The 21685-nt window shown below is 32.4% G+C and overlaps 1 protein-coding gene across 1 annotated transcript in view; it reads left to right on the forward strand.

The window, feature by feature from the left end:
- coro7 (coronin 7) overlaps window positions 1-21685 on the forward strand; it is a 134140-nt gene continuing 112455 nt past the window's right edge. The window contains exons 1-7 of the mRNA XM_042721360.1: window positions 1-217; window positions 4071-4167; window positions 4252-4332; window positions 4547-4617; window positions 6431-6736; window positions 17833-17970; window positions 18097-18267. Of these exons, the coding sequence (XP_042577294.1) occupies window positions 158-217; window positions 4071-4167; window positions 4252-4332; window positions 4547-4617; window positions 6431-6736; window positions 17833-17970; window positions 18097-18267 (924 nt within the window). The 5' untranslated portion in view covers window positions 1-157. The remainder of the gene's footprint in view (window positions 218-4070; window positions 4168-4251; window positions 4333-4546; window positions 4618-6430; window positions 6737-17832; window positions 17971-18096; window positions 18268-21685) is intronic.

Below are 21685 nucleotides of genomic sequence, written 5' to 3' on the forward strand. Positions count from 1 at the left end.
GAGAGAGGAGAGAGAGAGAGAGCGAGAGAGAGAGAGAGTCGATGGTTTGTAGATCTGGGCTCTGCGTCACAGACACGCACTCATTCCACCGCACGCGACGCGATCATCACAACAGCGAGACACCCGGAAGGTTCAAACGCGCGGCCAGCAGCTCAGCATGAATCGCTTCAAGACGTCCAAATACAAGAACACCACTCCCAAAATCCCCAAGAAAGATGTGAGTACCGCCGCGGCGCGATGCGACTGAGTGTCCGAGCTGAAGGAGCGGTGCAGATGCACTGATCAGCTCCAACTTCCTCCATCCTTGACTAAACATCTGTGAAGCTTCATGCACTTTAACAGGCTCGAGCACGAGATGCATCAGATGCACGTGAATGTGAGGTCTGGGATGATGCTGTGAGGAGGCGCTGAGTGCAGTGGCACAGTCAGGGATTGTTTCAACTTGATACTGTTTCGCTGTCATCTGCTTCGTATTTGATTTAATTCGGTGCATTTAGGACCAAACACCTCATTATGAAATAATTAAATCAGTTAATAATTACTTAAACCAAAAGTTAAATATTCTAATTTGTTTTATGGATAATTAAAATAATACAATAAGATCAATACTATATATATATATATATATATATATATATCTATTATAAACCACTGCATTTGCCTAATTGTTCAAATTGCCCGTACAAAAAATTTTAAACTCTAAAAATTTTTAGTATAAAAATCAAAATTACAAAACAAAAATTAAAATTAAAAATAAAAATAATAAAAATAAAAATATTAACAAAAAAAATTTTTAGTATAAAAGTCAAATTGCCCGTACAAGTCATTTTAACCTAAACTATATTAAAATGAATTATAAAAATGATAAAAATAAAAATATTTGCTTCCAAACCTTGATTTCCAAGAACTTTTTAAAATATTTATTTTAATTTAAATTTTAGTAATTTTCTATATGTGCTTTTACCATTTTTACTTTTTTAAAATATTTATATTTAGCCCTCATTTTTGTGTTATTTCAGTGTTGTTTTAACACTTATTTCACCTTAATTTGTATTTATTTTAGTTTAAGTTTTAGTAATTTTGTCTGCTTTTGTCATTTTATTTTTTTTATAAACATTTAGCAATAATTCATATTTATTTTACAATAATGCAACATTCCAAGACAAGTTGGTGGATTTAATAAGTAAATTTGTTTAATTATTTATTGCTATTAATTGTTTGACAGTAAATTCAGAACAATTGACTTTTGATTTAATTCAGAGCCCTTCTGCACATAGATCTGTTATCTTTGGGTGATAAAAACTTTGCATATTGAAATCAGATGAAGTGCTCTGCAGTGATTCTGTTTGGGTGATAAAAACTTTGCATATTGAAATCAGATGAAGTGCTCTGCAGTGATTCTGTTTTTTTACAGGGACACACAGGCTCAGAACTGGTTTCTTGTCATCATGTGTGGTGTTGTTTAATAACAGCCTGAGGTTCACAGTGAATGCCTCACATACCTGAGCTTTATATGACCACATACAGCGGCCCCAAAGATACTGAAGCAGATGTAGAAGTGTGTGAATGCATTAGATAACGACCAAATATCAGTTTATTTCTGATGTAGGTGATTTATGATACATTTATCAGTCATGAAACACTGTGATTGTCATCAGGTTTTGCTTTATGACCCCAGAAGTGGCGACTCGGCCCAAACTGATTATCTCTTATGAGAAATGCAGTGTCCTTAAAGAGACAGTTCACCCAAAAATGAAAAATGTCATAATTTACTCACCATCTTGTTTCTTCTGCTAAACACAAAAGAAGATATTTTGAAGAATGTAGGAAAGCAAACAGTTGACGGTACCCATTGACTTCCATAGCCATTTTTTTTTCCACACTATGGAAGTCAATGGGTACCGTCAATTGTTTGCTTGCATACATTCTTAAAAATACCTTCTTTTGTGTTTAGCAGAAGAAAGAAACTCAGGATTTTCATTTTTGGATGAACTGTCCCTTTAAGACTGAACGTTTGAATGGATTGATGTTACAGTGTTTGGTGGATTTGGATCTCACTGAGCTTGAATATAGCATATTATTTCATCGTCGTCATTGGTCTTCACTTGTACCAGATGTCTTGAAGAAACGCACTTTTATTTGTATGGTGTCTCTTGGTGCAGGAGTGAGTGATGCAGCACAAGCAGAAGAACTCAAACCAGAGCAGGCGTTTGTCTCGGACGCCTGAGTGCATGTTTTCTCACTCTGTGCTCCAGATTCTGTAGATTGTGATGGTCTTTCTACAGTGGTTTATCAAACGCGTTCATTCTCTGCGTGTTGTTTCTTGTTGACATTCTGGAAGGATTTAAAACAGTTCTTCTGCATTTCCTTAAGAGTGTGTGTGTGTGTGTGTGTGTGTGTGTGTGTGTTGCACTGTTGGCAAGAGAAAGTGCTGCGTTTCTCTCTGTTTCCTCATTCCTGCTTGTGATCATGTCAGATGTTCAGTCGAGGGGCATCAGCCGGTTTGATTCAGTTGTAATCACTGTCATCTTTCGTCAGTATCTCAAGACGTTTCAGTGTTATTTTAGTATAGTTTATATATGAATATAGAAATTAAGGCATGACCAAGCTGTTCTTAAAAGGTGTTTTACACATGGATATTTATTAAAAAGTAAAGAACCACCATCGTGCCTTACTTGCCAAACTAAAATGACTGTGTAACACATTTTATTGGATTGTACTGTTTTAAATGTAAATAGACAACAGTTTTATTCAGAGGTGTGTCTAACTAATTTTTTTTGTGCATCTGAAATTGGGTCTTTTATAAGCTTTTGTTAATTGTATTTTTTGTGCATCTGAAATTGGGTCTTTTATAAGCTTTTGTTAATTGTATCCTTGTATAATTAATTTTTAATATTTTCAGTTAAATAATATACAAATATATTATTTATTAATTTTTAAAATCTTCAGTAATATTTATTAATTTTTAATATTTTCAGTTAAATTTTAGTTTACTGTGTGTTTTCTTAATTTTTTAAACATCATTTTTCTTAGTTTTTTTGTTACATTTTTCTGTTTAGCTTTAATATAAATATATATTTTTTAATTTTAGTAGTTACATTTTCTGTTTAGCTTTTATATATATATATATAAGATATGTATATATATATATATATATATATATATATCTATATATATATCAAACATTTCACGTTTGTCTCAGATATAAATATATATTTTTTAATTTTAGTAGTTTTAGATCTCAAACATTTCACGTTTGTCTCAGTTAACTATTTTTAATAGTTTTAGTTATAACAATAACAACGTTGTTCTTTTATTAGCAAAGAATTAGTTAAAATTAATTAAATTGTACTTTATGCTTTAATTCTAGTGTTACATTTTAATTATTTTAAACGATTACTAATTTTAATTCTACATTTTTATATATTTTTAGTAAGATTTCATTGTAAAATTAAAAATGACAATTTTATTTTATTTTATTTGTGATATTTTCATTATTGTTTTAACATAACTTATTTTAGTTTTACATTAAAAATATTATAAATATTATTTTAGCAGGTTTTAATTTATTAACAGATTTTAATTTTAGATTTATTTTTTATATTGTTAATAAGTTTATTTTTAAATAATTGTTTTTTTATTTTTAAATTGATTTTAAATTTCCTTTTTTATGATTTTAAATTTTAGCAAGTTTTTACTTTAAAATTACATTTTTTATTTAACATTTTATGATTTCAATTTTTAAAAAGTATATTAAAAAAAATTTAAATGTCAAATTAAATTAAATAATTTTAAAATAAAGACATAAAATGTCATTTTAAAAATATGACTTTTTAAAATGATTTAATTTTTATAATTTAAATTTTTAGAACATTTATTTTAAAGTGACTTAATTTTAAATTTTTATGCTATTATTTTTTAGTGTTTTTATTTTTAAATGATTAATTTGACATTTTCCTGATTTTATTATTTTAAGTGAGATTTGTCTGTGCTGTAATGAATACGTGGTGAATATTTCTCATCATTTTAAGATCCCATTGATTTAGCGATCCTCCCGTGTTTCTGCACAGGGCTGGATTGCAAACGTGCGAGGAGGTTCCTTCTCTTCTCAGGGCAAGCACATGAAGTCCAGCTGCAGCCTCGTGGCCTTCAACACAGATCAGGCTGGTATGAACATCATTCACACATCAGATTAAACAGCAGGAGAAGCAGTGTTTTGTGTTTGTAACCGTGTCTGTTGTGTCTCTGGAGGAGGTGGGATGGTCGGTCTGTCTTCTGTGAACGCCGCTTCTGACGGGAAGTGGATCGTGACCCAGATTTCATGCCATGCTGGTGAGATATTAACAATTACAGGTCTAACTAACACGCTTGGCTCATTTCACTTCATTTGGAGCAAAAACGGATGTCCGTGAGGATGCTCGGAGCAAATAATGCAGTGTCCTGCTGCATCAGGCCAATGTCACGGACTCACAGTTCACTAAAAATAAACCTGAATGCATGTGACCCATATGAGTTTGTCCTAATTCTCTTTCTCTTCCCGTCCCAGACCTCGTGACCGACCTGGACTTCTCGCCATTTGACGACTATCTGCTGGCGACCTGCTCGGCTGATGAGACGGTGAGTCCCCATTAACCGGTGATCGCTTATTCTGACCAAAAACTGAACACTTCAACATGTCAGATAAACAACTGCACAAATCTGATACCACATTCATAATAAAATAACGTTCAAGGATATAAATCATTTAAACAAAACCACTCAAATAACCAAATCTCCTCAAATAACATAAAAAATAAAAAAAACATCAAAAAATATAAAAAATTGAAAACTATATACTCAATTCTATTAATTTTAATTCATTAATTTTAATGTAAATCATATTTTTTTTATGTATTTTAAATCTATTTACTTATTTCTTTATTTTTAAATCCATTTATTTTAAATATTTATCAGGTCAATTAATTTTTAAAGGTTTTTATTTTAAAATATTATAAATCAAGTATTTATTATTAAAATCAATATAATCCTTTTGTTTGTTTATTAGTTTAATTTATTTTTAAATGAATGTATTTTAATCATTTTATATATTTATAATCTCGATCATTTAATATATTTAAAATAAATTAAAAAAATATAAACTTTTTATTTATTTTAAAAATATATACTTTCTATTAAATATAAATATTTTTATGTATTTTAAATCTATTTACTTTCTATTAATTTTAAATAGTTCTTTTAAATATTTATCAAGTCAATTTATTTTATCATTTATTTATTAGAAATCAATGTATTTATTATTAAATAATTTTTATATATTTATTGTTTTTATCGTGTTATGTATGTTAAATTAATCCAATATTATTTATTTATTTATTTATTTCTTTTACAGAATGAGAATAGATTTTCTTGAGTGAAGCAGATTTTAAGTGTATTCATTCCTTAAGAATGTGCATCGTTGGCCATCAGTAGTGTGCTTATTACTGACATCTTCATTCCTTAAGAATGTGCATCGTTGGCCATCAGTAGTGTGCTTATTACTGACATCTGCTGATCTCTTCAGCTGTTTTGTCTGTTCAGCTTGACAACAAAACACAGGCACGTTTAGGTTTGGTTCTATGAATAGTGTTTTCAGCAGCTGTATCAGGCTGTGCAGATGTTGAGGAGGTCAGGGTTTGAAAGCTCAGCAGAATGAAGAGACAGAACGTCCTGATCAATCATATTCCAGCACATCTGGCCTCCAGCGTTTGTCTCACTCTGAGCTTGACTTTAGCAGTCCGCTCACACAATGAGAGCTGCTCAGTTTGGGACATTTCCCAGGGTAACCACACTTTCTGCCAAAATACCATGATAACATTTATTGTTCCTCCAGTTGAACTGCTGTATTTTTGGTATCAGCCACTTCTGACAGCAGAAAATACATTCAAATGACTGAAAAAATGAAAACTTCTTTTACTTCTTAAAGGTCCCATGTTTCTTTCTTGCTCCTTCCTTTCTTTCTTTTATTTTCTCTCTTCCTCTTTTCTCTTTCTTTTTCTCTGTAGTGTTTGACCATGGAATAAGTGGGATAATCAACGGCTTGCTGTGCATTCAATAATTTTAAATGCACTTGCGGAGGCAACTTCCCTCTGCCCTCCAGAATGAAAAGTAATTTCAGAGAGTCAAAAAAAATAAAAAATAAATCATGATTTTTTTTTTTTTTTTTTTATTTTTTATAAATTATTATTATCTTTTTAATTAGTATACATCAGTGAATCAAGCACTATTAGACCAGGGACATTTTTTTTACTGTAAATGGGGTGAATTTTGATGTTGTGTTTAGGGGTTTTCTAAAAGGTGTATACCAGTAATTTTATGGATTTGAAGATTTGAGTAGTATTCAGGATGCGCCACAGTGCAGTGTTTAATAATGTCTGTGTCTGTTTTGATTCAGGTGAAGCTGTGGCGCGTGTGTGATCTGGATCAGGATCAGCCCAGTAACGCCGAGGTCACTCTGAGCGCGGCAGACGGCCGTCTGGAGATCGTCCTCTTCCACCCCGCGGCCTCAGGGCTGCTCGCCGTGGCGTCTGCGAGGGGCGTTCAGGTGTGGGACGTCACACGGGACACCGCCCTGACAGGTAAACACACACCTTCTGTGTTCATACCTATAACCATCACTGCCTTAAACACCAGATCTTGTCTTCAATTACTTTACTTTAAGTGTTCACTTAAGCCCTATTCAGACGCTAATTGTTTTTCATGAGTATGCTAGGCCATTTCTGGGTCCATTTCTAGTTATTTGTTTATTTGTTTGTTTTGGTGTTGTCAGAAGAACCGACTTCGGTACCATCTATCTATCTGTCTGTCTGTCTGTCTGTCTATCTATCTATCTATCTATCTATCTATCTATCTGTCTGTCTGTCGTCTGTCTGTCTGTCTTGGTCTGATCTGTCATCGTCTGTCTGTCTGTCATCTATCTGTCTGTCTGTCATCTATCTATCTATCTATCTATCTATCTATCTATCTATCTATCTATCTGCCTTATCTGTCTCTATCCTATCTGTCGGTCTGTCTGTCTGTCATCTATCTATCTGTCTGTCTGTCTACCTATCTATCTGTCTGTCTGTCTGTCTGTCTGTCTGTCATCTATCTATCTGTCTGTATCTGTCTGTCTGTCTGTCTGTCTATCTGTCTGTCTGTCATCTATCTATCTGATCTATCTATCTGTCTGTCTGTCTGTCTGTCTGTCTGTCTGTCTGTCTGTCTATCTATCTGTTTCTGTCTGTCAGTCTGTCTTTATCTATCTGTCTGTCTGTCTATCTGTCTGTCTATCTATCTGTCTGTATCTATCTATCTGTCTGTCTGTCTGTCTGTCATCTATCTATCTATCGTCTGTCATCTGTCTATCTGTCTGTCTGTCTGTCTGTCATCTATCTGTCCTGTCTGTCATCTATCTGTCTGTCTGTCCTGTCTGTCTGTGTCATCTATCTATCTGTCTGTCATCTATCTGTCCTGTCATCTATCTGTCTGTCATCTATCTGTCTGTCATCTGTCTGTCTATCTATCTATCTATCTATCTGGGTCTATCTATCTGATCTATCTATCTATCTGTCTGTCTGTCTGCCATCTATCTATCTGTCTGTCTGTATCTATCTGCTCTGTCTGTCTGTCTGTCTGTCTGTCTGTCTGGTCTGTCATGTCTGTCTCTATCTGTCTGTCTGTCTGTCTGTCATCTATCTGTCTGTCTGTCTGTATCTGTCTGTCTGTCTGTCTGTCATCTATCTACATCTGTCTGTCTGTCTGTCTATCTATCTATCTGTCTGTCTATCTATCTGTCTTTCTGTCTGTCTATCGTCTGTCATCTAGTCTGTCTGTCATCTGTCTGTCTGTCATCAATCTATCCTATCTATCTATCTATTCTATCTATCTGTATCTGTCTGTCTGTCTGTGTCTGTCTATCTGTATGTCTGTCTGTCTGTATCTATCTATCTGTCTGCATCTGTCTGTCTGTCTGTCTGTCTGTTGTCTGACGATCTATCTGTCTGTCTGTCTGTCTGTCGGTCGATCTGTCTGTATCTGTCTGTCTGTCTGTCTATCTGTCTGTCTGTCATCTATCTATCTGTCTGTATCTGTCTGTCTGTCATCTATCTATCTGTCTGTCTGTCCGTCTATCTATCTATCTATCTATCTATATGTCTGTCTGTCTGTCTGTCTCGTATCTGTCTATCTGTATCTATCTGTCTGTCTGTCTGTCTGTCTGTCTGTCTAACTATCTATCTATCTATCTGTCTGTCTGTCTGTCTGTCTGTCTGTCTGTCTGTATCTATCTGTCTTTCTGTCTGTATCTATCTGTCTGTCTGTCTGTCTGTCTATCTGTCTATCTTTCTTTGTCTCTCTCTCTACATCTCTCTCTCTCACCTTCATCTCTCTGTCTGTCTGTCTGTCTGTCGTCCAGTGGCATAACTACAGTAACTGCAGCTGCACTGGGGCCCGTGAGGTGGCAGGGCCCGCAGCATATGCGGGCCTGATCACATCGCAAGTGGGCCCCTGGCGATGAAGTTACTATACACACAGAATATACTTTAATGGTCTAGTGGTAGAACTTTTGTCAAGCATTTCTGAGATTCCGGGTTCTAATTCAACCTCATATTTTTTTTTTCTTTTTCCAACTAAAACCAAACACAGAACAACAAACTGTGTAAATATGCGCATTGTGCACGAGCGCCGAGAGAGAACTGATAACAGCGGCAACGAGCACTCGCCATAACACATTCCAGCGATAGGCCGCCTGTTATTTAACATAGACCAACAAATTTCTTATCGAGTGGAGATGTTTCTTTCTTTTAGGTAGCCTGCATCCGACCGTGAGTGCCGCGAGATATTGCAAAAAGTGGTGGGGTCGTGCTCTCTTGCCTTTCGGAAAGGAATGCGGTTGCCGTGATTCCTGCGTGTTTGTGTGTGTGTAGGAGAGAGACGCGCGCAAAGAGAACTGTTCAATGTAATATAAGAAACAGATAAGATACTGATTTTAGTTGGTCTAAATTAAGTAGGTTAGGCACAAATTCACTTATATGGGTTCCCTTCAAGACATGAGCACTGTGTGTTTGTATGTGCTTCATAACTCTGCAGCTCAGGGGGGCCGTTGTTACTAAGTTACACCACTGCAGTCATCTGTCTGTCTGTCTCTGTCTATCTGTCTGTCTATAATTTTTAATTTAGCAGATTTTTTTTTTCTCACCTAAAAAATATGAGACAAATTACTTGCTGTTTTTTAACAGGCTACAAGATTGTGTTGTAAGTTAATTTACATCCAAGCAGATTTTCAAAGACAAAGACTAAAAATAAATTTGAATAGTTTTTGACTGAATATGATTCTGAATATAATTAATGAATATTTAGTTGATTGGAACTTTTAAGAAGAATAAGAAAATCAAGTGTGCAGGCGGGTTAAATGTTGACATGGTCTCGTCCAGTGACAGATCGTCCTCAAAACACAAGATTTAAAATTTGTCTCAAAAAAACACATCACAAGAGTTTGTCTGCAGCATTTTTGTCTCTGCTGTGTGTTTTTTGTTTGTTTTGTCTCTGTGTTTTTCACTGTTTGGGTTGATCTGCGAGCCTCTGGTGGTTTCCAGGGCAGTTTGTTACGGTCCTCTGGCATCTAGCGTGGAGCGGCTGAGGTAAATGTTTGAGCTCAGGAGCCCCTCAGAGCTTAGGGCTGCGTGGCCCCGGAGCCCCATGATGGCTGCTGGCCTGCTCAACCTCACACCTCAAAAAAAAAACATGCCTAGTTCTCTGAGATGTGTTTGGCGCGCTTTAACTTTTACACCAGTCCACCCAAACAAAAACCAATCCAGCACCATTTTTACACTCTGTCACCTGGAGAAATGTTCTATCACCAAATAATTAATGACATGCATTCAGTTTCTCTTTCGATGTTTTTGGCGCGGTTGACAGCAGTTTTATTATTCCCATAATTTTGCACTTTAATTATTTTATATAGCAGAACTGGATCTCTGAGACATGTTGCATTGCAAGTGTGTGTTGTGCTTAACTTTTTCATTTTCTCAGTCATTTTTTAAGTTTGTTATAGTGGTGCTTTATTAAAAAATATTTCTTCCATTCATTTTTTACATTTCTTGTCATTTTATTTTGGCGCGTCACAGCAGCTTTTCCCAGTGCACTGGTTTGCATCAGCAGACTCTCCTAACACACCAAAACAGCTTCACACAATCCACTCCCATTCAACAGCAGACTCCATCATAAGACTCTCCTAACATACACACGTGTGTGTTGTGCTCAGATTCCCAGGACTCTCATGCTTCTCTGTGTGTGTCCTCACTGATATGCTAGGCGTCTAAGAGATTGCTAACTTGTGCAATTCTGCTCTTCTAGGTTCGTACTGTTTTAGTAAATGGGCACATGTCTGTTGCTGAGCGCCTAAATGCAAAAAATTTTGGCCTGAAGGAATTGACGGATCTGCTGCTGGCTTCATCCTTGTGCAAGTAAATCTCTACAGAAAAAAAAAACACCGGCTCTCTATTTTACTGGTTTTAGAAATGGGTCACACGTAGCATTGCAAAAAACACTGTAAAGTAGACTTGTTGACTTATAAATGGAGACGTTTCCAGAGAATTTATTATTATAGTATTATTGTAATGTTGTGTATATTTAGATTGTAGAGAATTTATTATTATAGTATTATTTTATTGTCTTTGAGATGCTATTATAGTTTTCATAATTATTTAGAATTTTTAGTATTTTATTTTAAAGTTTTATTGATTTGTTTGTTTGTTTATTTATTTATTTTTAAATAAACAAATTCAACAAAATTAAAATTACAAATGCTGTATTGGCAAATAAACAATATAAAATAAAATAAAAAAAAAAAAAAAATACAAACAAATAAATAAAAAAAAAAAAAAATTAAAAAAAATAAAAATTCAAACCGATGAATCAAATATAATAAAGATAGTACACTATGATTAAAATGTGTTATTTTAGTATTATTTGTACATTATCATTAGTGTTTATTGGTTATTTTGAATAAACTTCTATTTATTTATGGTTATTTATTTAAATTTAGGGTTTTTTTTGTAATTTGTAGTGTTTTTTTTTTGTTGTTGTTGCATTTTTGTAAATTACTAAATTTTAGTAATTTTGTTATGTACTTTTTTGTAATATTTGTAATATATTTCTATTTCGTTTTTATTTTATTTTTAGTCATTCTGGTAAGCAATTACTTAATTAATTAATTTATTTTTTTTTGCAGTTAGTTGTTCAGGCAGTTGGTGTGTTTTAGTTGGTTTTTTTTTTCAGGCAAACATTTTTTTTTATTGACATTTAATAGTTTTATTATTATCCCCATACCAAATAAGAAATGAGAACATTTAATAGTTTTATTAAAATTAACAACAATCAACACAGATGGTTTTAACATTAAACAGTACATTTGCACACAACATATAATCCCAGATTACAATATACTTTGATTTAATGGCAGTGAACATCAGAGCTGTTGTTCACCTTTTTGTTTCTTGTGTCCCTGATGTTAATATATGATGTAAAATCTTCAAAGTTACAGCCAGGAGGCACATTTACTTCTGCTATATGATCTTTACTGGAGTTTTCTGAAAAGGTTTTGCACATTCTCACCAGTAGATGACGCCAGAGCATGTGTGTTTTCCCATCAAGCGGATCATTACACAGATTGGCTTTATTAATGAAATGCACACGATCAGTCCACAAGGTGAAACTCATAAAGCTCTGCAGAGCGTCCTTCATCAGTCTGACAGGATTCTGTCACTACATCTGATTTGAGGAAGTTTATTACATCTGGCCCCTGAAAATCTGCCCTTCAGTCATTTGCTTAATGTTAATTGCACATCAGCTCTTATTTCATTATGGAGGACAAACACTTGCTGTATGACACGTGTCTGTGACTCATCTGAAACGTTAAACCACACGGCAGAAGAGTTTCTATTTTTAGACACAAAGGTTTGTGTTTGGCAGGAGCAGAGTTTTGATTGAGTTTATGGACAGAGCTTTGTTAAATTAATTGGAGGGAAACATAATTGACTCAGTTTAGTGATGGAAATGAAATAAATATTTTTAAATGCAGACTATAAATAAACAAATAAAAATAATAATGACTAGAAATAATTTTTAAATGCAGACCTATAAAAAGGTATGTAATAATAAATTAATATAAATATTTTATTGAATGCTATAGTTTTAGGTTAAGAAATTATATCAATAAGCCAATATGAAAAAATCAAATGTTATTTAACAGTCATAATTTTGTTCCTTTTTCGGTTACCCTTTTTGGTCATTGGAGTTCCATTCCTCTTTTGTTATATTTTTAAAGTTAAGCATGATTAAAAATTATTTTAGTTATATTTATATATTTTTAAAGTTAAGCATGATTAATAAATAATAAACAATATTAAAAATAAATTAATATAAATAAAAAATGAAATACATAAACCAATATATACACATAAAATAAAAAAAAATTAAAATTAACTTAAATTAATATATATATTAAAAAAGAAAAATAAAAGTTAAACCTATATATAACTATTTACAATAATTTTGTTTATATAATTGTCTGTTTATTCAATTTATTTATTAATAATTTAATGTGTTTACAATGATGTTAATGGTGGTATTTATTAATTAATTTTAATGGTGTCTGTTTACAATGATGTGTTGGTTTCTGTGCGGTTCTTTTTTTTTGATTATTCTTTTGTAATATTTTTTAAATGTATTTATTCCTGAGTCTGGGACCAAGTTCACTGTTTGAAACCTCAAAAACAAATTTATTTTTTAAATGTAATTAATCCGTCATCTACAGGGACCAAAGTTCACTGTTTGAAACCTCAAAAACAACCCAGGTTTTAGTATTTTGAGGAGCAAATGTCATAATGTCCTGCGTGATGTTTGCTGAGAGCTGAAAGCACACCTGATTTAGGCGGCATCTACAGCTAGACTTTGTTGCGTTTGAAGTATTGCAGAGAGGGGGGTGTTTGAGGCGGCGCCAGACCCCCGGAGCGGCTGATTTAGCACCCTGAAACACAGACTCTGACCCGGGAACAGAGAGTTACACTCAGCCGCCCCGCAGGAGGAAATGGGGAGCAATCCATAAAGAAATAATAATAGAGCTGCAGAGCTTTTTTCCTCAGCCTGTTTAATGCTCTCAGAGGTGCAGAGCCAATGATGCTGGAGTTTATGGCTGCATGACACATATCTAAGAATAATTTAATAAGAAAAAAAAGACCCCTTTAGATTTTCCACTGAATGCTTTGTGAATTTTTTTATTTTTTTGAATCTCTCTCTCTCCCCCTGCTGTAGTCATTCCTGTATTACCACGTTTCATTTATATTGTGCTGGATATTTATATACATATTATTTATTTGTAGGTATTTTAAAAGTTTCTATATTGTTTTTTATTTAACTTCATATATTTTAAAACAGTTTTATATTACATTTATCATTTTAAAATGTATACATTATTTTGTTAAATAACTATTTAGATTTATTTTTCATTTATTTATACATTTTATATTAATTTATTAAAATATTGTAAACATAATGAAATATTTGAAAATATTTTATATTAATTTAATACATTATAATATATGCATTTTGAAATTTATACTTTAATATTTATATATTTATCATATTTATTTATTTTAATTTATTATAATATTTTAATTCCTAATACTGTAATATTAGATATTTTATCATATTATTTATTTTAATTGTATATAAATTATAAGCTTATATTTGTTTTTTAAAAAATAATGTGAATTTATTAATACATTTTTATTTGTATTTAATTTTTTTATATTCATTTAATTTTTTTATTTTTATACTAATGTTTTAAATGATTTTTAATGTATTTATTTTAAAATATTTTTGTATTAAACTGTTAAGAATAATCACAATGTGTAATAGTGGACCAGAATTCATCCTAAAATATCAAGAGAGAAAAACAAAAACAGGGCAAAGTGGGAAATGTGAGACCGGATCACACACTGAGCTCAGAGGTTGTGTCCTCAGTCGAGTTGAGCTGTAATTTAAGAGAATAGGCCCTTCAGTCTCCCCAGATCCACCTTATTAAAGCAAATCAGCACGCCAACATGTGTGTTCAGTTGCAGCCGTTTTTAGGTGAACGTGAGGAGAGGAGAGCGCGGCTCGTGACAGCCTTCGTTTGGAGGCATGGACGTGCATATTTTACACACCAAACACTCTGCACGTGAACGCAGACGCTTTCATCCACAGCGACTCTGTGGATGGTTATGATTAAAACATGATCAAAGCATTAAAGCAGGTGCTGATTCATGGGCTTGTGACTGCGGGTATGTGACTGATTGAGCTTTTGAGTGCGCGGGTATTTCTGTTTTTTTATCTATACTATAGTATAACATTTAATTTAAAGATGTTTGCTAGTTTTTCTCTTTTTATTTTCTTTGCAACTAGTAAACACTTTTACTAGATCCCCACCTTTAAAAGTCAGTTAGTGGCGTTTGATTAGTTAAGCATTATTATTATATATAATATATAATTTTGTCTCATATTTATATCATATGATAATCGATATTACACAAGTAAAGAGAGCAATATCATACGAGTGCTGTTTTTGTCTCCAATATAATGAGTGCAAATGTGATTTTATACAACAGTTCAGTAAATAAGAAGTTAATATTTTGTAATATTTTAAACACAATATTGTCTGTTTTTGCACAGTTTTGCCATCAAAAATATGAGCTATAAAGTCATAGCAGAATTGTTGTGTGTCTCCGAGCAACAGCAGTGTTTAGTTTCTGAATGATTCCGCGTTTTGAACGAATCGTGTGAATCACTGATTCAAAGCCCATTCATAAACATAACCTTTACTGAATTCCTGAATGAATCAGCAGTTTGAAGGAATCAATGACTCATTAAAGACATTTACCGCCACCTGCTGGCAGATTCTTGAAAAAGGGCGCAAAAAACTTTAAAGGGATAGTTCACCCCAAAAAATGGTCATCATTTACTCAGACCTGAATGACTGACTTTCTTTTGTGGAACAATAAAAGAAGGCATTTTGAAGACTGTTGGTAACAAAGCTGTGCCGTTGCAGCCTAAACATTTATGTGTAATAAATCTTATATTGAATCAAATAAAATATTTCTTTCTAAAGCTACTATTTGTAATGTCTATTTAATACTTTCTTGTCTAACACAAACATACCTTTAAATAATATTTTGGCGGTATTTTCACAGCCAAATGTAATATGTGATTAATTTGATTAATTAATCACCACATCTTGTAATTAATTAGATTAATTAATTGTATATATTAATTGTATATTAATTTATTAAATAATTGTCATTTATATGTATTTTAAAATATTTTTGTATTAATTTTGTTTTTACAAAAGTCTTTGAAACATTAAAACAAAAATGACTTTGAAACATTAAAGCAGACACTTTATTTGCATTTATTATGTGTTTTTTTTTTTTATTTTAATTTGATGTGGATGCCAAAATGGGACAACTTGTCTTTAATCCCAATATATATATATATGCTATATTGTTTTGTATTTTTACTATTTTTTTTTATTTAAGATTTTTATTTACAGTTTATTTAGATTTAAAATTATACTAAAGCTATAATACTAACCTAAAACCCTCCAAAAAAACAAAAAAATATAAGCAAATTATCATATAATATAATATTAAGTATTACAATAGTAACAAAGTAACAATTCAAGATTTTCAAAGTTTGTTGGCTGCAAAGAGGATTGTGGGATGTTTACTTGAGTAGGAGTGAAGCTCATTGAAATGAATGTGAGCTGAAATGACACACAGACACAGATTGAGTGTGTGTTTGATGGCGTTGGGTCTCTCTGTGATGGGCGTCAGGGGTCAGACGGTGTGTGAGCAGACATGTAATAAAAAGACAGTGATGTGTGAGAGGATCAGTGCGGTCTGCTCTGATTGCTCAGGTGTGAGTCTGACCCCTCTCTCACGGGACTGCAGGGCATTGTGGGTGAGCTGAGCATGAGTGAGGGAAGCTGCTAACCACTGATGGTTTCACATTAAGGGTTTGATGAAGGCCACTATGTAGACTGTGTTCAGAATGGGACAGTAGCTGACTGCATACTGTGTAGTGCACACTCAGTACATAAAAAATATATATTTTTTTGAAATAGCATGTAAATGGGGTGCATCATGCAGTGACACACATTTCAAATACTACAGCACTGATTGTCATCATACAGCCTCAGTACTACCAAGTTTAATGAAGTACATAAGGTTTTACATGCAGTTTTCTGGTTAAACATCAATTTTTGGTCATCTGATCGACCCATGAGTGACAAATTAAGAGAGTTAATTTACAGTTGATATAATAATAATAATAATAATAATATCACAAATAACAATAATTCATAACTATTAAAAAGAATATCATCATTAATAATGATAGTTTATTATTATTATTATTATTATTAGTAGTAGTAGTAGTAGGAATAATAATAATAATAATAATAATAATTAATCAAAAAAGTAAAAAAAAAAGTATTATTAATTTTTAATTATTTTAATAATGTTATAATAATTGATTTTTTTTTTTGCTTTTAATTTATTATCATTATTATTTACAAAACTACCAAACCTGTGATTTTTTTTTTTGCTTTGAACCAAATAATAAGACAATATAATAATAATAATAATTTTATCAAAAATGTTTTGTTTTACTTACATTTTTAATAATAAAAATTATTATTATTATTATTATTATTATTACAAAATGATCTAAAAAAAAATATTTTATTAATATCAATAATAATAATAATCCTCATCAGACTGCATGTTGATCAACTGCAAATAAACTTTTTTTTTTTTTGTGAGCATCAAAGTGCACATGCAAATAAAACTTTTTTTTTTTTTTTTTTTTTTTTTTACTTTTAACAAAAAAAACTTACAATTAATAATAATTATAGTCATTAATATCTACGTATGCATTGTGGGATATACATACCTACATACTGAACTTCTTTATACATAAATTTACTCATATAAATATACCAATCATATAGATTCCATGCATGTAGTTTGCATACTGATGAAATGGTGCAAGTAGTATAGTATGTGTAGTATAGTAATGTAGTATGGGACTATCCTGTTCCAAGTAACATTAGTTTTCACTTTACAAAACTCTCAAATCATTATTACTCATTTCACACACTAAGTCCTTAGCCAGTTATAACAGAGGTCAGGAATGGCTGAGAGACAGGAAATAATGACCATTAAGCTTGACTGAGATCATAAGAAGAGTCCAGTAGTCATTGGTAATGCTTGTGCTCTTTTAGTTGCTGTTGTTCAGCAGTGAAACAGTGTGGCTCTGTGTGTGAGCCCATCTTGATTTGGATGACTTGTGTCTGGAGCTGCCAAAGGTTACAGCACTCTCAGAAAAAAGGTACAAAAGTTGTCACTGGGGGCACACCTTTGTACCTAAAGAGTCCATATTGGTACCTTAAAGGTACATATTAGTACCTAAAAGTGTACCTTTTGAAAAGGTACTGCCCCAGTGACAGCTTTTGTATACCTTTTTTTTCTGAAAGTGTGACAATGTCTTATGGATAAAAAGCATTATTCCCAGTGTCTGTCTCGCAGCGCTGAAACCACACTAGTGAGCTGCCTATGTAGGCGGCATTTAAAAGCATTGAAAGCACAACAGTGACTAAAAATACACATATATTTATTGTGCTAAAAGAAAAGCATGCCACCGAAATACTAAAGGCGATTAGAAATGGAGTATTTTACTCACTGTCTGTGTATTTTCTGGCTCTTATCTCTGCATCAGTCTCTGCTCTTCATTAAGGAGCTGTTGTGTCGCAGCCTGTTCTCATTAGCGCTCGTTTCCGCTCTCTGTCCTGATTGGCTGTGTTTGAGAGTGACGGGGTCGTCTGATGGTCACTGTGTGACTGAACTGATTTTGACGGCGAGTTCAGTCTGCAGGAGGATTTATGCTGCCAGTTCTGATGACAGACTCATAACAAATACCACATGAAGCCATTTCTACCGAATCATAATAAACCAGGCACAGCACTGAAACAAACACTTAAAGAGTCACCTTACAGTCATTGATCAGCCATCATTCTTCTCTAATGTTGCCTTAACTGTATTATTAATAATAAAAATGTGTTTCTTTGTGCTTATATTTCTCATGCTGTTTTTGTTTCTTCAGGACAAGAAGCTGCGTCTCTTCGACCCTCGGGCCCAGCCTTCAGCGGTTCAGGTAACCTCCTGTTCTGCTCTAAGATTATTCTTGTTTTTATTCCCATGTTATCTGCTGCACTGCTGTTTCCAGGTCAAACATCACACAAACACACTTGATGACTATGTCTGACGTCCATTATTTTTGTTTCTAACTGCTCTGTTTCATTTAGTTTAGTTTCTCTTTTTGCTATACTTGCTATACTTGCTATACTTTGCTATACTTTTACATTAAAATGACGATGCTAAATAAAAGTATTAATTTATTAAAACAAACAAACACGTTGCAACAGTGTAACTCCATAAGTAACACTTTATTAGTTAGCCTTCTCCTTTTGCTTTCTTTTTTTTCTTTTTTCTTTTTTTTTTGCTCCATTCACTCCTCAGGTTTCATATTTTATCTTTAGCCAATCAGATCAGGCTGTTGCTTCAGCAACTCATTCTGATTGGTTGATTGATTCATCCTTGCAGCTATATTGATTTCAAATGATTGCTTGTAAGCAGAAGTTGCAAGACTTTCAGTTTGCGTTCTTGTCTGTACTTGTGTTCTTGAAACGTCTTCAGTCGTTGCCCAAGTACTGTTCCAATTCAAAGTTCACATCTAGCCAAGTACAGTTCAAATCCCCGGATGTGTTCTTGCTCCGCCACTTTTATCAAGGATGCATCCAGAGGTGACTTGTGCAAACCTGAGGCAGCCAGGTATCCCAGAATGCATTTCGCACCAACGAGCAAACATTAATGGCGGAGGAGAAAACCTGCATAATTTTCAAAATATTACTGTTATTGTGTCATGAAATGCAGTTCTAAGAGTATTTCAGGTGAGAATGTAGTTGTTTAAAACTCAAATCTGTGGTTTATTTATAAAGACAGCACTTATTTGAAAACTTGCTTTGCGGATTTCGGAGACGTGAGCTCCAGGCAATCAGTGGGCGCTCTGTGCTCATGTTTCCCGATGAGAGCAGCCTCAATTAGGCTAGTTCTTTTAACATGTGCCACTGTATTTTTACATGTTGTAGGCATCTGTGACCAATGACGACTTTAGATGCATTGTTGGATCACTAAATGCATTTATACTTTGTAAATAATTAAAATAAAAAAAAAATAGAATTAAAATACATAAATTAGTAATAAAACATAATTTATAATTTATTCATTCATTTTAGTTTTGAAACATCATTTATTCATTCATTTGTTCATTCATTTTAAATAATTAATCCAGCAAAAATTACATTTCATTCATTCATTTTATTTAAATATTTAATCAAGTAAAAATCACATTTATTTATTTATTTACATTTTCCATACAGAAAATCTAAATCAAGCAAAAATCACAATTATGTTATTATTTGTTATTTATTTTATTTAATGTTTTACATTTTAAATCAAGCAAAAATCACAATTATGTTATTATTTGTTATTTATTTTATTTAATGTTTTACATTTTCTTGAAGAATTTGTTTTTAAAGATATTGTTTTAAAGGATTTTCTTTTTCCCCCTTCAGGATTTTTCTTTATTTTAAAAAAAAAAAAATTGTCTTGTTTTAAGCATAAACCTCACAACATTTTGTCAGATTCATGATAAAAAAAAAAAAAAAAAAAAAAAAAAAAAAATAAATAAATTAAAAGCAGTAAAATAAATGTAATTTAAGATCTTTGAAAACAAGTTCTAATGTCCTGCACTCAAAAAAAAAAAAAAAAAAAAAACTGTCAAACGATTTTTGCTTCTTGTTTTTAAAACCAGAAAAATATATGTACTTCTACACTTTTTTATAAGTTAATAAAACTTGGAAAATGTGCAAAAAAGGGGGAAAAAGTAAAAGTAAATTTCAGGTACTTTTTTTTTTAATTTTGCTTTGCAAGTGAATTTCTTGCAAAAAATGACAAAATACTTTTTTTAAAAAATTTTTGTTAGTTTTCCTCTGCACTCTTTTTCAAAAGGTACATCTTTGTACCTTATTTACCTCTAAAGTTGCATGTATGTCCCTTAAAGGTACATTCATTTCTTTATTTAACCAGGTTAAAAACTAAATTGAGATTAAAATCTCTTTTGCAAGAGTGACTTGGCCAAGAAAGCAGCAACAAATAACATAGTATATACAAGTTTACATCATAATACAAAACACAAATCAAAGATCACAACAACAATTCACCAAAGTATAAAACACACAGCTTGTTAAAAATAATTTAAAATCATGTAATGATGGAAACCCTGTCAGCTTTAGAATGCTTTATAGATTATTCCAAGCCAAAGTAGCATTATATTCAAAACCCTTTTTCCTTAGCTTTGTTTGAACCAGAGGGACTTTAAAATATAACACATTGTTTGAACGTAGATTGTAGCATACCTTTGATTTAGAAAAACTCAGAGACAAATAAGATGGAGTTAGACCACAAATAGATTAAAAACAATACCAATTAAAAACTGTCTTCGGGTATTAAAACGTTGGTAACAGCCTTCTCATATAAAGTACAATGATGTGTTTGATAACTACAACCAGTAATAAAACGTAAAAACACTATGAAAAACAGGATCAAGATTTTTTAGATAATATCCTGCAGCATTCATAATACAGCAGATCATTATAATCCAAAAGTGGTAAGAAGGAGCAGATACCAAATATTCCTTGCTTTAAAATAACTAAAATAAAAATTAACCGCAATTTGAGCTTAAGTTTTTTAATTAATTTATCAATATGTAGCTAGTTTTAAATGACTGTCAAATAGGATGCCCAGGTACTTATAACTTACAACATATTCTATTTTTGTTCCCTGGAAGGATATAATGTCAGGAAGATTACTTGGTACAACTTTAGAATTTGAAAAAAAAGTCATTGAACTAGTTTTATCTGTGTTTAAAACCAGCTTAAGCTGACATAAACGGAACTGAACGATATCAAAAGCTGACTGTAAATTGCAGTAAATAGCAGTGTCGTCTACATACAGATGGAACTTGGCATTTGGAATGTTATCGCATAAATTATTTACATACAAGGAAAATAAAATGGGTCCCAGAACAGACCCATGAGGGACACCTTTGGAAAGTGACAAAATGGATGAAGTACAATCTTTTAAAAGCACACACTGTGTTGTCCCCTGAAAGATACTTGGCAATCTATTTAATGGCATTTTCAGAGAGACCAACAATAGAGAGTGTGTTTAGGAGTATGCCATGATCATCTGTGTCAAAAGCCCTTGATAAGTCAAGAAAAAGAGCTGAACAATTTTTTTTGCAATCTAAGGCATCAATAATGTCACTAAACACTTTCAAAGCAGCAGTGACAGTACTATGATTCAATCAATTTCTCCCAAAAAAAAAAAGATAAAAAACATAAATAATTTCCAAAAAATATTCAACTTCAAAATCTAACAATCTCCCCAAAAGCTTAAAGATAAAACACATAGATATTGGTCTATAATTGTTCAGCTGCAAAGGCTCCCCC

This window comes from Cyprinus carpio, chromosome B3 (genome assembly GCF_018340385.1).
Source record: "Cyprinus carpio isolate SPL01 chromosome B3, ASM1834038v1, whole genome shotgun sequence".
In the NCBI taxonomy this organism is placed as follows: domain Eukaryota; kingdom Metazoa; phylum Chordata; class Actinopteri; order Cypriniformes; family Cyprinidae; genus Cyprinus; species Cyprinus carpio.